An 18,498-nucleotide genomic window follows, 5' to 3' on the forward strand; every position below is an offset into this window, starting at 1 on the left:
GACACCATTAATGCTTAAGCCTGTTTAAGATTTTCATTGATTTCATCATTTTCGTCATTTTGTCTTGTTTCACTTTTGTTGTTAGAGAAAGACGTTGTGCTGATCAACACACTATATGATAATTTTTATATTTTGTAATACATAATTTATCTGCCTTTTTCTTAAAAAACACAGTTTAACATTCAAATAAAACTAAACAACATACAAAATATAGTAAATTTTGTAAAAGCTTAGGGAGTAATATTTTGATAAAAGCATAAAATCATAATGTATATAAACACAAAGCTGTAAGTCATAATCTAAATGATGCTACAGCATCTGCTTGTCTTAGCTCTCTCTTAAGGCAAGTCAGCATGTCAAATGTAGCAGATCATTCAATAAAATGTTCCAATACAGTGTGAAGATTATGAATTGATCATGTCAGATGTATAGAATATTGCATATGTGAAACACATAAAAACCCTGATGCTCATATTTTGTCTTTCTCTGTGTCTGTGACACCCCAGTCCTCTGTGGCTGGATAGTTTTGACTACGCAAACGCGCAGCAAAAGTTGGGACTGGTAATTAATTCTCTGAAGCAGTGTACGACTGTGTGTGTGTGTGTGTGTGTGTGTCAGGGAATAGGAAAAAAAACAACAAAAGTTGCTACAAAGCAAGTCAGAAAAGCAATTAACTTCTCCGGCCAGGACATGGCAGTAAACACTTGTGATTGTTCACTATATTGTCTTGTTTGGTTCCTGGAGTTGCATCGTGGTAGAAGACAGAGAGACTGAGTTTGAGTGCTCTAGACTTTTGTTGTGATTATTAATGGCCATTTCACATTAACCTCGTCGTGCTAAAATGCTCGACAATGGCCCAAATCACCTGAGCGATGAGGACGATGGAGGCGGTCCTGTCCCCCCCTGTCCAGCCAATGCTGTAGCAGCTACCCTACTATCCCCCCTACCCACTGACCAAGATTAATGAAACCTCCGCCGTTTTTAATTAGCACGGCCGCAGTCATCAATTACGTCTGCCCCACCCCAAATACAAATATTGTTATATTTGGGGGGAAAATTCTTGATTTATTTCATTGTGGTGGCCGAAGGAGTGAGATGAATGGCCTCCCATCATGGTTATTTGCTGGGATGAGGAGGAGGAGAAGAGAAGGCAGAGTGGGTTCGGGGGGGTAATAAGATCACTAGGAGGGGGGGTTTACAGTAGAGGACATGGACAGGGCCAGCCAGGGAAAGCCAACTCTACAGGGAAAGACCAGTCTGGGTCTCAGTGTCCCTGTGCAGGGATCTGACTCCAACTGTCTAGGAACTTAATTAGACTTTCCTTGAACACAGAGCTGCACTGATACCAGTTTTTCTTAAGCCGAAATAAGTAGCAGGGGATTGTGTTGTTCAAGTACCAATCAAAGGACTACTTATTCACGCCACCTGTTATTGGCCTGTTACAAAACATTTGCAAGAACAAGTGCATTAATCGCCTTTATTTATTTGATTAAATTGTGATCGAACCATTGTATGATCCCATCTAATAAATAAGAACATCTCACGGGCTAAAACATAGAGCTGCCCTTTTGTTTCATACCGGTCAAACACTTATCGTAGCCTATTCAGAATATGTTCCGAAAAATTATATTAGACCAGGTAAACGGATAAAGAGAATTTATTCAGATAAATAACAGTAGCTGCGTTTACATGGACCCTAATATTCCACTAATAGCCCTATCAGAATAAAAATGCCCCATGTAACCCCCTCAATCAGAAGAGACTGGCCAATCGGAAAGAAATTTTCTGTCAGGTTGAGAGGGGTGCTGTAAACCTTTTGATAATCCGAATAGAAAATATTAGCGCCTAATAACCATGTGAACGCTTAATCTGATCGTTTCTCTCTGGTTGGACTAAATATATTCTTTCTGCGCATGTTTGCCCCACATGGGGGTAACATTAGGTGGCGGAACAAGTTTCTGGGAGGGACAGAAACATGGCGGTAGCAAAAAAAACCTGGTCTGTGGCTGATACAACTTTTTTGTTGGAGACCGTGCTGCATTCACATGGATTCGAGCAGACAGTAGACGGCAGACGGACAACACCTTCTGGACGGCACGGGAAAAACAAACCTTGGAATGGCAGGATGGCAAAATGAAACTCGTGTGACGATATGTTGCTATGGTGATGTCGGCTACACAAAGTTAATAGCTAGCCAGATAGCTTGCTAAGCTAATATAGCACAACACACTTTCCATATTACCTACCGTCTCTTTGCTGATCACCTAATTTTACCGTCTCGTCCACTAAAATGATGTTCGGTTTGCCGTCTACCGTCTTGGAGGATTGAAACAGAAACAGAACAGCAGAACTTCTTCTGTTATATTAACCGGCAGATTAGATGCTTCACAGTGGGCAGAACCATTTTGCGCATGTCAAAAAAGTTCTGATTAAATGCTTTGGGGCATGTAAACGCACATCTTATCGGATCACTTTATTTAGTGTCCATGTAAACAGTTACGTTGGAATCTCTAATCAGAATTATTTCAATCGGGCTGAAGAAATATTGTCCATGTAACCGCAGCTAGTGTATTAGGACTAATGACGGAGAGTGACGTTTGTCTTACATATCCAAGATTCCTTCTTTGATCACAGAGCATCAGGAGTTTCAATCCACCACTAATGTTTCCTCTTCAAAATCTACAAATATTTTTATCAATTGCTGTCACAGGATCACCACTTTTTTACAGTGAAAAAGAGTCTATCCTGTCTGTCATCAGACTTAGAAATGACGTGTCACACTTAAGCCCCATATGACAGCTGTAATGGTTGGTCGTCCAACACATAGAATTTTCTCACAATTCTCTCTGTTACTAACTTTGCTTTGTTGCTGTCTGGAGGCTCTTTTCACACATTTTCATTGCTTCCAACAATTTCTGTTGCTCCAGCACACTTTTCTTATTTTTACTTTTTGCTTGTACAAATTTGCATGACGCTTCTACAAGTGTTTTATTAAGTTCTGATGCTGATTCTGCCCCTTAAAGGACTCATATTGCACTCTGAACATTTTGCCAATTGATTTTTCCAGGAGGCATATGCACTATACTGGCTTTGCTACTTTATTTGTCAATAGTTTTTTTTTTTTTTATCAGATTGTAACTTTTATTTTTTTCCTGTCTGATCCAGGGATTTTGGCTAGTATCATGCAAAGTATTTAATGTAAGTATTTTGTTAGTTGGAACAGCACAAGTCCCAAAGGGGCAACTGACTCTTGGCAGTTTTGATGTGCTGTTTGCAACAGCATTGGCATGCTGGTTGAGGCTGCTGGCTCAATCTTTGCCATGGACATTCCATCCCTCATGGCAGCTTATGCACTAAGCAAGGGCACTTAATCCATATAGCTAAGTGTTGAAAATAAGACAGCATTAGCAAAATACTGTGTTACAATTTAATATGTTCGTCCTTGTGAAAAGAAATAGGACCTGTGCCAGATCCTTTTTCTCTCTACTTCTTTTCCGCAACACTCACATTCAGAGGTTTGTCTCTGAATGTACTTCGTCCGGTACAGTTCAGTGTTAGTGAATGCAGACTGGACTCATAGTTAAATCCTGCCGTCCAGCTTGTTCTGATATGACACAGCATAAAAAGAAAGAAAGAGTGCAGACACAGTATTTATATTGGATCTCAGGCTTTTTTCACATTGTTTTCTTTACAGGGTTTCATGTCTCTGCTGGCAAACCAAGTCTAGACTTGCTTTTCTTATATTAGCATTCGGTATGAATTGAGTTATGAAGAAAAATAAACTCTTCTCTAAATCACTTATTCAAAAAAAAAAACTATAGTCGACTCGTTCATAAATGATTAGCCTAGTGCAGCTCCTTTCTGCACTTCTTCACATTTGCTAATATCTGTCTAGGATGTGTTGTAATAATAATGCAAGTACACTACTTTATGACTTAAAGATGTGCACGGCTCAGTTCCGTGGTTTGGGAGTTTGGGTGTTTGCGCTGCAGTGAGCCACCAGCCATTTCACTTGTGCTGGCCACACACATACACACACAGAATTTATACCCTTACTACCACATCCATCGCCTGCCCACTGACACCAGAGAGAAGGGTGGGAAATATCTTGAATATTTTATGAAGCTCGGGAACCCCACCTCTGTCTTCCCTACCCAGCAAACCACCGCTGCTATGTCCAGCAGTGCGCACACACACACATACACACCAGCAGAAAACAGAAATAATGTTTTAAATGCAATCATTGTCAGGCCCAAACAATGTCATTTATCAAGGGAGCATTTGGGACTGTATAATAAGTTTCACATTATTAATACAATTTTTCATCCTCTGTCAAGCCTATCTGATTTATGGCACACGTGTGATCTAAGGTGATCATTGAATTACAATTCCAGTAATAAGAGAGAGAATGGACCTGGTCTTTTACTTCTGCCCAGTGGAGCACACACACCCGCCGCACACACACAAACACACACACAAAATCCTGGATAAGCAACCTCCAGTTGCAACATACAGCATTTACACACAACATACAACAGTAGTCACTACCATGCTATCTGTGTTATAACTTTTAGCGGTCATACCATAAATTTGCTAAATATTTGTTAGTTAAACCAATATGCCAGCTTCCTAATTTCAGAGAGAGAAAGAGGAGAGGGGGAAAAAAACAAATGAACCTAGGTCCCTGTTAATTAGATAAGGGACAAAGCTCATTATTCTAAAATGATATTGGGACCCAGAGAGTAAATATGAGTGGCCTGTTAGGGGCTCGGTAATGGGACGGGGATGCATGTCGTTATAGGGTCGAATGATTTACAGCTAGATGCTCTTTGATGTATAGACTGTACCTTTTATTAAGTGGGTGTCGTTACGGTCACTGGCTCAGTCATTTCCCTTTGTGTCTAATCAAAATCCATATCCAGACCCAACCGCTCCAGATGGGAAAGAAATTACAGGAATGTCGGCGTTCCCTTCCCACAGCCACCTTCTCTAACACAACCCCCCCCCACTGAGCCTCGGCTCACGTTCAGTAAAAGCTACCAGAGATGCTTATGATGCAGATAATATAATCTAACAAACAACAACAACAAACAAATGGAAATGTGAAATTCTTTTGAGGTAATTAAATAACAAAGACAGACTCCTATCATAACATTTGGATCCAGTTTGAACAAGTATTTGCACTATTAGCAGTCTTGCTTTCGCTTTATCAGATTAGGTTGTTGTTGAGGGCCCGGTGATCGGCATCATACATCATCCTGTTTGATTTCTCTTTAGAGTGAATTTGGGGAAGCTGCTAATTGGATTGCGGAAGTCTAGCCCCGGTTAAAGATGGTAAACAGCAGAGCAGGCTTGTCCCCCAACTCTCAGCCCCACAGGCTTTGAAAACGCCAGCTCTCCTCAGGATCGCCACAATTTATGACACATTTTCTCTGTATTCTTAAAAGATAATTAGGTTTATCACCCATTTTTTTCCCCTCTCAGCCCCCCTTCCTTCCCTTTTGTGTACCTGAGAGCACACAATCGCAGCATAAAAACATAAATATTTCTGCAGCACAGCAGCGCTGGCAGGTGAGCCTAATGAAATTCTAGGAGTGTAATTTGATTTACGAGGTGCTAATGCGGCCTGATATTAGAGAGAAAAAGCTCTGATATGGCTGCCTTGTGCTGTATTTAAGGCCTATCAGAAGCCTGATAAAGAGCATCCTGTCCTCAGCACTGCAGCTGAGTTATTGTTGCAGATATTCATATTGATAGTAATTCTTCCCGACGCAATTTAGTGCCGGCAATATATAAATATGGAGATAATAGTTAATTTTGGTGGCTGCTCAGATTGCGATGCTTTAAATTCAAGACTTACAAAAAAAACTTTGAGCTGTGAAGCATCTGGACACTTTTTAAAGTGCCGTTTAAAGGATGGTTGGGTGGGGGGGTTGGGAAGAGGCCTTTGACCGAACCATGTCACACAAATCAGATTTCCAGTACTTTTCAGCGGCTGCTAATTTCAGCGGGAAGCTTTTTGGAGCTCTTGATTTGCAGTTTTTTTTGGTTGAAACATTTTGATTAATACTCTGATATCCGTAAAACCTATTAAGCTTTTAAATTAACTCAGTCTGGAAACAAGACATCACACCAGTATGCGCATACACACAGAGAAAGAGATCATTTTGGGATGTTTTGTTCAGAATCATGTTGTTTCATTCTCTCGCAAAAAAAAAAGATTTCTTGTAATTTAACATTGCGAGTGTGTGTGTGTGTGGTGGAGCGTGCATAAAGATGTGTCCATATGTGTGTGTGCGCCCACACTTCACAGGCTCAAATTTAGGTCTGTGTGCTTCAAAGTGTGTTTGGGACTATTGAGCTATGGCACATAATAAAAACAGGCAATAACAGGGCCACCACAGAGGGACCTGGCCTTTGTGCCTCCCTGCTCCCCCTTGCTCCCCTCTCCCCTCCATGCCACCTCCTTCTCCTCATGGCCTCTCCCCACTTCCTAAGTTATGGGCTGAATAACAGCGCAACAATATTAAGATAACATTTCCTGATTGTTTGTCAGGCAGGAGGCTCCTTCACCCCGCTTTCATCACGTCCACCGTGTTCATTAAATTGACAATTTGTATTTGCCCTACAGCAGGATAAACAGGAGCTTATCTGATGGGCCTGGTCTTTTATTATTTATTTCATTATCTTTTTTTTCTCTCCTCCCCCTCTTTCTCCTGGGATTGAAGGTAAACATAAATCAGCAGCAGCATCTCTGTTGTGTGCTGTTGTTTATATTGCAGTCATATGCAGCAGCAGTCCTCTCAGAGGAGGTTCATCTACAATACTCTGCAGACACATGTGGCCTCTTCATGGAGGTTTTAGTTGCTGTTTTGTGTGACATGCTTGCTGTACGCTCCTGTGGGTCTAAGTATGATATTACTCGATAGATATTTCACTTTAAAATGCCCTGCTGTTGGGATAATTCTTGGACTTGTTCCTAAGAAATTCTGTTCTTCTTTCTACAGCAGAGTTTGTACAGTTGTTGTAACTACTGCAGCAGGCCAGAGATGGTTGTCTGTGTTCACTTGAATGTTAAACTAGCACCATCCAGGAAACTGATTTGAGTACCTGCAGACCACATTGACTACAGCACTTTCTAAAGCATTTCTCCTAAGCACCGTGAGCGATGATGTTGCCTGGTTCGATATCTTAGCCCCGGAACAAGCCTGTCGTCGGTCGACATTGTGCAGGCAAACGAAAAATAACGAAGCCAGCATCCTTACTTAGGAAACACTTGTCCCAGAAATTTTATCTTTTCCCCATTTTTTACCCAACACCCTCCTCTAATCAGGTTTCAATTGACTGCCATTGAAGGAAGAGCCTCTCCTTAAACACATGTATAGGTCCAAATCCAGTCAGACACCATTTAAGGCTTACTCAGTCTTCCTCCCAATATCTTGGAGAGCTCAGGGCCAAATGATTTAATCTTCATTCAGCTAATTTAGTCTGGATTTAAGCTGCCGGGTTGTCGAAGTGCAGAGTGATGGAGTCTGAAAACAGGATGAGAGGGAAAGGGAGAGGAGGGGAAAACGGAAGGAAGGAGGGAGGAAAAGAGAGAGCAAGAGAGATAAAGATAGAGCGATGGAGGGAAAAAGAGAGAGACGAGGGAGGGGGGCTGAAGATGATGATCCATCCTGACCCTAGTGAATGCTGTCATGTTCCTCCCTCTAGGTAATCTCTCTCACTCACTCGCTATTTTGCATGTGAAAATGCTCTCCTGACAGTTGCATATCAGATAAATTTTCTCTCTTTTTTTCCTTCTCTCCCCCCTTTCCCTTCACCAAATAAACAACAGTCTTCACTTTGAAGTTGTCTGTTTGTGTCAGTTTGGCTTGAGGCAAGAGTCGGCCTCTCTCTCTTTCTGTCTTTGTGTTGCAGTGTGAGAGCATCGGTGGATTATTTCCTCTCACCGACCGGCCAACACAACATGAAAAAGGGAAGGAATCCTTAGCTGTCCAAAAAGGCCAACACAATTAATCCAGTCAATTAAAAAAAAAATGTTTGTTTACATGCTGACTGAATTAGTGTGATGCTCCACAGTATAAAACCAAACTTGTAGTCAGAAGGAGCAGGTGTCAGTCAGTTCAGCAATGACAGTGTCAGTGAAAGTCCCAATGTTTTGTCTGATGCAGTAAATTGTGCGGTTAGAGGAAGCATTTGAATCCCTTTTCATCTATTTTTGCCCTTTATCATAAAAAACTGCCCTATTTTTTTACACACTGTTGTTTAGTTTTTATCCAGAACACACAATTACAGTTTACACTTAACACACACTCTGCAAGATCCCCCTCAACAAGCACCACCTCACCACTTGGGGGCGATAGTGAGTGTGTGGTAATGAGTCAGGTCTTTTTTCCAACCCCTGTTAGAGGTACAGTAACTCCTCCTGAGGGATTTATATCACAAATAAGGCCAGTGTGGCCTGTGACGTTCTGACAGTATTCCTATATGCCTGAACTGATGACAAGATCACACCACAGTATAGATATGTTAATAAGTGACAGTATAGACACAGCAGCATGCAGCTTTCTGAACGTACAGGCAAGAGGCCCACCTGGGTCTTTGAATAAATCTGCACAGGGTGTCAATCATGTCGCTTTGCTTTCGTGATCAGAGGGGAAAAAAGAAAGGGAGGAGATGGAGAGATGCAGGAGACAGAAAAGCAGAGATATAATGATTGGAAGTAGAACTTGCTCACAATTACAGTTTATTCCTGCTGTGGCCTCTGCTGATCAGAGCTTGACAGTAATGTGAAAAAGCCAAGAAGCAGTCAATGTAAAATAATAAATATAATTCTCACTAACTGTTCCTCCTTTTTTTCTCTTTTTTTGATATTCTGATGTAAGTTTTTGCTCTAAGATTTAAAACCGTTATCTTTTGACTGTGGTTTCATCTTGTGTGGTAATTTAACATCAAAAATCCAAAACAAAAATGCTTGTAATCTACAAGAATACAATAGAAAGGCACATTGAAATCTTTTATTATTAGCAATGTATCAACCAACACAGACAACATCCTCCTCAGGCAAATGCCCATATGAAGGAAATGAGAGAGATGTGTGATAAAAACTATGTAAGACATCTCAAACTAATACTTCATACTAATGCATTTTATTTATTTATATATGTGATTTGGCACATATGAATGTAATTAAGTTATTGTGACGTCAGCGGACATTTAGTCTTACATACATCGCATTTCCTTCACATGTTTTTTTTTTCTTTTTGCCTGAGGAAGACCTGTGTCGAGTCAAAACGTTCTGATTCAAGTGTGCAAGTGTCTTTCTATTGTAGTTTGTTGTCCAGCACCTCTCTCACTGAAGTTTTGTAGATGTGCACACTACTACACAGACAATAGCCAATTATGATATGTACATGCCAGTGCATCTAATTTCACAATCATACAGGGAATAAGTAGTAGTAAGTAGTAAGTTACTGTATAGTTGCATATGTGATGTAAATGTGCTTTAGACCTCCAAATCCACAGCCTTTTCATCATAATAGCACGTCATCTCTTTCTTGACTTGTCTTTTTTTCTTTTTCTTTTTTTTTGCTCTTGGGTGCCATTGTTCTAGAAAAATCTGCAAAAATGTCAAGTATCAAATTTAAAGGCCCTAAAAATAGAGATCCTACAACTGATAATAATTTATGCATTTTTAAAGAATATTTTAATATAAATTCATCATCATCATTCTAACGGATTGCTGTTTATGTTATTTTGAGTGTGGTACATATGTAGGTTTGAAAACAGAACAGGCCATTTCTTATTTCCTTTACTTCATTACATACAGCTAAAAACCATAGCCACAGACATACTGTCCACCCCTAAAATCCTATAAATTAAGAGTTTCAGAACTTTCTCAGGCCATGTTGAATCTGAAAAAGGTTGCTTTGGCAGCGTTTGTGAATTAATTGTGGTTGTTTTGTGTGTTAAAATTCAGTTCTAGAAAGCATTATAAAAAGTCTTCAAATATTTTAAATTGGCAGACCTCTCGGTCTCTCTTACTTCTGTCTCTCTTTCACTTTCTCCCTCCTTTATACTCTTTATGCATACACAAAATCACTCAACCTCTCTCTTTCTCAATGTCTCTCTTCCCTCTACCTCCTACCTTTGGTGTGTTTTGCATGGTGCCTGGCTGTTTAGAGGCAGTATGCATATGTATGGGCAAGACGGTGGATCGTGACGAGATCTGACATGCGGGGACAAGATCAAAGCGCTCCATCTGATCCCATAAAAACAGACGCAAACCCTCCTCTCATCCTTACAAAACCCCCACTGATAGTCAACTCTGCCAGCCCTGGCTCCTCCATCTTCTCTCCTCTCCTCTCCTCTCCTCCTGCCTTTTTCTCTCTCTCGTTTTTCCCTCCATCCCAGCATGCCGCGTGCCCACGTCAAGGCCTGCCTGCCTGCCTGCCTGCCTGCCTGCCTGCCTGCCTGACTTTGCGATTACGCCCTGTGATAAACAATGGCCCGTTTAGCTCATAAAGCAGGAGTGTTGTGCATAATGCTTACAATAAAAGATAGCATCTCTTCACTCATCTTATTTACCTCTCCCACGGTGGCATGGGCGACGAGCTGTTCTATAAATACCGCAGGGAGGAAGGAAAAGGAAGGAAATACAGATGCAGACATACATCTGTTCGTCAAATAAAGTCTCTACCGAGTCATTTGATGAGAACGAGAGCAAAACAAGGGATGTTTAAATATGCATTTGAGCTTAGAGCCAGGTGATAAAGGCACCATTTTAAAGCTGCTCCATTCTTCCTGGTAAGTGAGCTTAAAATGTCCTCTCAACTAGCATAGGATGACATCCATATCACATTTAGATTCATCTTCATGGAACATATAGATTGATGTGGAAGTCAGGACATATTTTCCTTTCTATCTCTCCTTCTCTCCACTTCCCCATCTTTAATTCCCTCCTTTCTCTCTTTTCCCTCTCCCCTCTCATTCTCCTTTGCCCCCCTTCTTCCAGTAAGGAAGATGTATGAGTTTGAATTATTGATTCAGACACATGCTACATGCTGCTTGGAGTCATTATTTGTTCAGGTGAGTGTCATGCTGCTCGCTATGAAACAGATACCCCGGGGATTAAGCGACACAATCAGGACTTAAAGACAGCCGCCCTCCCTAAAATAACATGGCCCTCGCTGCAAGACGAATGCTCCCCAAAACCCGACTTCATTTGTTTATGACTCACACATTAGTCATTCTGCACCTAAATTATAGCGGGGGTAAAGATTAATTCAAGCTCAGGCTTTTTCTATTGTTTTTACTTCTGTGTGTTTCTTGAAGCCTAATAACACAGCAGATGAATATAGGTGCAAACATCCTACACATTGATTAAAAAATAAATAAAAATACAGCTTTTGTTGGCTGGTAGGCGTCTGCATGAAAAATAGACGGATGCCCAGAGTAAAGACAGAACACCATGCATTGTCACATTTTTCTCCTGATCTCAAAAGAGGCTTTTGGCACCATACAACAAAACGACACACACCACTCACACATTTATTGGATTGATACTGACTATCCAAAGCAGAGTGAGTGCTGATGTTGATTATGTGAGAAGAGATTGGACAGACGCGCTTGTAGAGAAGTTAAAATGGAGGAAAGCTCTGATACAGCAGCCTTAAGAGAGAGGCGGGAGGTAAAATGTTGCTAACTGTTCATTTAGCCCTGGCTAAGTGGTCAGGGACGCTGGACAGGTGAACTCTATTCTCCCCACTGGCTCTGCGGGGTGTGTGTGTGTGTGTGTGTGTGTGGACTGTAACAGAATTTCTCTAGTCCTCTGGGCCCTAGTGCAAAGCAGAGAATAAATGGTGGAGGTGGCAGGCCAGGACAGAAAAATCAATGCCTGCTTATACAGACATGACACACCAGCAGCCAACTGCATTCTGTGTGTGTTGTGTGTGTGGGTGTAAATGTACAACACGCAGTCATACGGCCCTGTGCTCTGTGGGTGTGAGTGCGAGTACCCAACAACCTCCATTTCCTATCTCACAGGGTAGATTGTCTAGCATTTTACGTCAGCTTTGGGATCAGTAAATAACTCTACGTTTTTTCATTCCCCTCTGCCTCTCTTCTCCTCCTGCAGGAAGTTTGAATGCAAGTTGTGCGAGCGCTCCTTCAGTGAAAAATGGGCCCTGAACAACCACATGAAACTGCACAGTGGGGAGAAACCATATAAGTGTGCCTGGCCGTCCTGCCACTATGCCTTCCTCAACCTGTCAGCCATGAAGGACCACTACAGGACACACACAGGTGAGACACTGAGAGCTAGTAACCTCCACCATGAACCATTACTGCTGTACTCCTCCATAAACACATGGACTGACACTCTAAACTGCAAAATTCATGAGATTTGCTTTTTTTATGGGCAAATAGCATTTTTATGAGTGGGAGACACAAGGTTATGTATCAAGAAACACTATACTTGGATCACACAAAATGTACTTTTTCATTTCTCTATAGCTGTAAACAAAATGAAGTTTATGTGTTAACTGTGAAAATCTCACATTAATTATGAATCTTCACAGCTTTGTTTGGAAAAAAATATATACACAAGTTTTTGGCTGATAATAGCCATGACTTGTCCATCTGTACTGATTTTCAACATCCAGAGAAATTCGAGAACTGGTTCTTGGCGGTCTTGCAGACACTCTTGTTAGATGGTTAAACTCTTACCTCCTGATCCCGATAGGACCGTCACAGTTATATGATGTTATATCAGCCAATTATATTTGAATAGAGACAATCAATAGAAAGGAAAAAGATATTTGTATTTCATGTTTGTTTTTGTTTTCTGCCACCCTCCACACTTAAGGTAGTGTGTATTCCCCAAATCCTGTTGGTTGTCATGTGTATTTCCCCAAAATCCATCTGGTCACCAAGTGTGTGTGTGTGTGTGTGTGTGTGTGTGTGTGTGTGTTCCCCAAACCCAGCTGGTCAGCAAGTGTGTGTTCATCAGATCCATCTGATCCTCAAGAGTGTGTTTTCCCACATTGAACCAGTCCAGTATGTGTTCCTCTGTGATGCAAGAAGGGAAAAGAAGGGAAATGCATGAGGGTATTTTCATTATGTATTTTTTTATAAGCAGTGCCTTTTCTTTCTGATTTCATCCTTCCCTTTCATTTCTGTATGTACAGTACACTGTGGGACTGTACTGAGTCGTGTTTTTTTACTTACTAAAAACTTTGGATAGACAGATGGTGCAGTGGGTGGTGGGAGGATACTGTCTTGAATAATAGCCCCTCGATAGGAGCCCAAGTCAGCCTCTCTGAAAGTGTCTTTATGCTGCAGCCCAGCAGTTTTCCCTCGGCCTCAGTAATGTCCCACACACAGCTCCTTGATGCCCTTTTAAGTCAATGACAGAAGCAGCAGCAGCCAGTGGCCTGACAGCCTGACTGAGCGCTTGCAGGAGTGCCCTCCATCCGTCACAGGTGCCTGCTGTGTCTGCATATGTGTGTGTATGTGTGTGTGAGTGTAAGACTTGCTGGATGTTATTTTAAATGTGTTTTAACAGTGATGTAACGTCAAGGCGCCTCTGACATAATTAGACGTTTTATTTTCATTTGTTTCCAGCCCTCATCATTCCCCATCAGGCGGCTGCCGTCGCACTGTCACCTAGCTGTCACCTGGAGAGGCTTGGAGTAGTACGTGGTGGTGTGTGTGTGTGTGTGTATGTCTTTGTGTGAGTTTGGCAGGAGGAAACACAGACTTGAAGAGAGTGAGTGAAGTGATTGAGATGGAAACAGGAAAGTGATGAAATAAGAGAGCTTGAAAGATCAAGGGTAACCAAGTATGAACATATGAAAATAGGAGAATAAAAATTTTACCTGAAACAACCTAATTTTAGTGAGTGACAAGACCTGACTTGATTAGCAACACCCAAAAAAGCTATCACACTTTGCTCTACTGTGACCTCCGACACTCCTTTGCCAGTTGTAATTGGTGCTGGGTTGGACGGTTAGCTACAGCTATACAATCATTGCAATCACATTCCAGCAGCCAACCTGACACACTGAAATATTATCTGCTTGTGTGTGATCTGTTTAAAGGTTATAAATTGGCTCCTTCACGGCACTAAGATGCAATACTAATAAAATAAGTAGGAGATTTTAAAGTTGAGCTAATCTTTCCTGGGAACAGAGCAGTCAGTAATCAGAAATACTTTGATCCTTGAGGGGAAACTCTTTCGTTACAGCTGCTCACTATCACGTCATTGCACACTTGAGAATAGAAGGAATAGAAGTATTAAGCAAATCAAAATATAATACGCTATAATACGGGTAAGATAAATTAAGTACAAAGTGGATATAAAGTATAAAAGCTAAAATAAGTGTAAGTACCAAAGTGGATTTAGAGGTTGATAAGTATGTACGGTATAATACAATGTAATAATATAAGTAATAAGTAATGAAGGGGATATGAGTGTGTGTGTCTAATATTTCTAATCCCAGTCAGTGTCATCATGCTTAAACACTTAAAACATTAGACAGATTGAGCATAGATTGAGCACTGAGTCAATGTAGGAATAGAAACATTTAAAAAATTAAATAGATAATAGATATAGCTAATGAACAATGCACCAGAAATACTGTGCAACATTTAGATACAACTTGGAATGACAAAGTTTGCATAATGGACCATTCGCTAAACCCCTACCCCGAACAGTGATAGTCAAATCATAGCTTAGCAACTGTAAGTACGCACGGCAGACCTGTGAAGATTTGGACTTCTTCACATATTGAGGCTGTGTGCATGGGATTGTAGTAAGAGTAATACTATATAAAGAGTGTGGAGGCTTGTGTCTTTTTTTAGCCTTTTCCAAAACAAAAGCACAGCAGCAAGAGTGTAAAGAATGAATTATAGTGTGTTTTGTCTGCTTTGATGTAAACCGCAAATGTGAGCATGTTCAGCTAAGTAACAAATTATTTACAGTAGTAACCTAAGCTAGCTTGACTCCACGGCTAGGAGCATTTAATACTACGTTATTTTGTGGGGTTTCAGGTTATGTTGAAAAAAAAACTTTTAAGATACAACATCCACTGTGTATTATTTCTGCACCATCTGGAAGCTGGTCCTGGATGTTACTATATCTATAGTTTAGGCTAACGTTAGTGGCTCTGTAGATTAGGGAAAGCTTACACTCCAGCATCCCCAGCCAAGCAAGTTATCTTACTATTGCAAAACATATTGGTTAGTCCTCATCCTAAAAGCCTTTTCTCTTGTAATTTTAAAAGTGAAACATACTATTTGAAAATACAAACAATAAAGCATAAATCAAATTCTCTGTCTTGCTTGTCCAAGTATGAACGTAAGCTACTGTAAGCAGCCATTATGTTAGAATGAAATAGAAGTCTAATCAAGCATTTTATAACACTAGGAGTAAGTAGCTCTACTGCTGACAAGAACAATGCTGCTTCTTTATTTACATGTCCTCTACATGGTCCAACAGATGATGATGCTTCCTTTTTGCCTGGGACATGCAGGTTTAGCCGCAGTCTTTTAGCATGTTGTCGTGTACATAGCCATCAAGTTCATATTTAAGACCCTTTTACGGGGTTCCCGATTTTAAATGAGTCACCTTGAAACATTAAAAAGTCAGCCAGAGATGGCATTTTCAATTAACTAATGGAGTTAACGTTGGCTTAATTAGCTAGTTAGCTATAGCTGTTGAAATGTGCTAGCTACAGTTATCATTTTATCTGACAAATTGATGGTCGCTGGCTAGAAATGAGGAGCCTGCTTTTGTCTGAGGTCCAAGTATTGTTTTCAAGTGATTTTTGAAACCCATTGTTTCAAAATTGACAAATTTAATGTGATAAATCTACCCCAATATCATTTTAAACGGCATGTGCCATGTTAGAATAGACAGCTTTATAGGCATAGCAAAAGTTAGTTAAGCAAGAAACACTTGATAAAGGCAAACTCAACAATATATATTTTGCATTTGCACCCATAACTTCATTGCAGCCAAACAAACAACCACGACATAAGGAGCCCCTAACGTAAAATGATACATTTCATCATCCGGTGGATAGAGTTGCTGGTTGTGACATGCAGAGCCCCCCTCCCCAAAAAAGAAAAAAAGTTAACACCTCCACTCTCCTTCTCCTGCCTCTAACAGGATTCATTGTTCCTCTCTGATTTGTGTGTTTTTTATGTTAATCACTCCCTCCTCACACACCAATCGTGTCTGAGGGAGGGGAAGGAGGGCAGGGGTGGGGGATTCAGTGGTCGTCAGCCGCCAGGGTCATTTGTAACGGCTGATGAATGAGCGACTCAAATAAATAAATAAGTGCACCGCATCTGACCCACCCAGCTTTTCCCAGGCTGGGCGTTGCGGGGAGGGAGGGGGGTAGAGGGGGGATGAACACAGCGACAGGGCCACAATTGATTTCCTCATTGCTTCAGTTTGTCGCTTAATCTGGCGATATGCTGATAAATCTTCGCACTTTGTCAATTAATTTCCCTGAAAAATGAGACCCAAAATGGCGAGCACATCAATACAGCAGCGGATTCCGTGTCAAAAATTAAGCGGTAAAATTAATTGCCCTCCCATTCGCTCCTGCTAAAACATAACTAATGAGGGAGGCAATTATAGCTGCATGCAGACGCCTCCGGGGTTATTTAAAACACACACACACACACACACACATATATATATATATATATTCACACACATGCAAAGAGAGGTTGTATATTTTGACTTCAAAGTTCTTTTATTGTCTCGCAATAAGGCATATTTAATTCCAGTAAGGGGTGGAGGGTTGAGGTGTATCATGGGAACAAAAGAGAAGCGATGAGCCAATATTCAAGTTGCCAAAAAGTTTAAGGGCTCTCAGTGCAGGCACATTAGGTAGGACATGTAGTTTTTAGGTCATTTTCGTGTCTGGAGCTAGACTTTGGGTACACTGGGTCATGTATGCTTTTAAACAGATGTTTGTGACCTATAGCTTGATTTGTGTTTGTTTGCAGCCGTATGTGTCTGGCCTTCACCTCTGCAAGGGAACAGCTGAGGATTGATCTTTAAGTTCAGAGTTTAGAGTAAGAATTGAGTTCAGGTTAGAGTAAGACCTAAGGTTGAGGCTGATAAATGTGGTTTTAGGGTTAATATTGCATTAGGATAAAGTTTAAGGTAGAGGTTAAGGTGAATCACGAATGAATGTAGTCAATGCGAGATTGTGGGGGTCCATGCTGCTTTAGCCAGCCAGATCCTCCAGTGCTGACAACATGTCACTCTTCTACTACCCCACCTCGCCGTCCCCACCCAGGTCCTCAGAGGGCTCACCACCACAGAACAGCAGATGAAAAGCACACATGTAATTTATCGCCAGCGTTTCCTCCTCAAGAATAATTGTGGTGACCGCGGCTGGGCGTAGGGATCGATGGCTATGGATTTTTCTGTGGTGGGGTCTTGTAGCGTTGGGCATAATGAGAGATGGAAGGGAGGGAGGAGAGCAAGAGTGGAAGAGGGACCGGTGCTGTTTTTCTGATAGGGAAAAAAGGTCCGACCAGATCCTTAGTAACTGTTCTAGAGTTTAGAGACACAGTAATATAGACGACTTTTTGTTTGTTTGTTTTTGCATCAAAGGCACTGAAACCTATTTTCTCTCTATGAGCAATGTCCTACATGAACACAAAAGTGTCTGCCAAAGTCAAACAGTTTTGGATACTTCACATCACACATTTCTGTATTTGAGTCTTTGTCTGTGCTTCTCTCCCTGGTTTGTAGTGGGCAGGACTCAGGCAAAAAGCTGATGTCAAGTGTTAATGTGCACCATTGGCCATATTTGAATCAAATATATAACAGTTGTGGGTTTTTAGCTGAGTTTTTGACTATTAAACTCACAACAGATAATATATTTTATATTTATTTTTTCAGACTTTAACTTTAATTGTTGCTTAGTCTGGTCATGAATATTGAATGATAATAAGAAATACTTTTAGGGGGATTTTTAGGGGGTTTAAAATATCAGTGATTTCCTTTTTATTTTGTCTCCATCGTTTGTGCTAAGTGCTCATAACTGTGCTGTTCCTGCTCATCAGAGATCACTTGTCAATCACTGGGATGTCATTTTCCTTTCTTTTCTGTGTATGAACCAGTTTTTCCATTTACTCCACAAAATGTTGTAATATAAAATATTTTACTTTCTGTAGCACATTTTCACATTCTGTGATATTTTTTTTTATAGGAACATCAGGCATCAGGTATTTAGAACAGCAAATGTAAGGGTGATTTCATGCGGAAAGTAGCAGAATGGACATTTATTTATTTGAAAACATTGTTCCTTTAAAGGCCATTTACACTGAGATTGAAAAGTGAACCTGTATGAATTGGCTAACGAATGCACCTTTTAAGGCTGTTTTTCTCCCCTCTAAGTGGCACTGCATTAAAACTCTTCTCACAGTCGAGTGGCTTTAAATGGGTGCAATAGAAGAAACTTGAGG

The 18,498-nt window shown here is 40.8% G+C and overlaps 1 protein-coding gene across 2 annotated transcripts in view; it reads left to right on the top strand.

The window, feature by feature from the left end:
* The window catches only part of znf407 (zinc finger protein 407), a 145,946-nt gene that overhangs the window by 77,587 nt on the left and 49,861 nt on the right, over positions 1–18,498 (top strand). For both annotated transcript variants that reach the window (XM_044207197.1, XM_044207198.1), the window contains exon 6: positions 12,140–12,306. In XM_044207197.1, coding sequence (XP_044063132.1) covers positions 12,140–12,306 — 167 coding nt within the window. The remainder of the gene's footprint in view (positions 1–12,139; positions 12,307–18,498) is intronic.

The sequence above is a fragment of the Siniperca chuatsi genome, linkage group LG9, assembly GCF_020085105.1.
Source record: "Siniperca chuatsi isolate FFG_IHB_CAS linkage group LG9, ASM2008510v1, whole genome shotgun sequence".
Lineage (NCBI taxonomy): Eukaryota > Metazoa > Chordata > Actinopteri > Centrarchiformes > Sinipercidae > Siniperca > Siniperca chuatsi.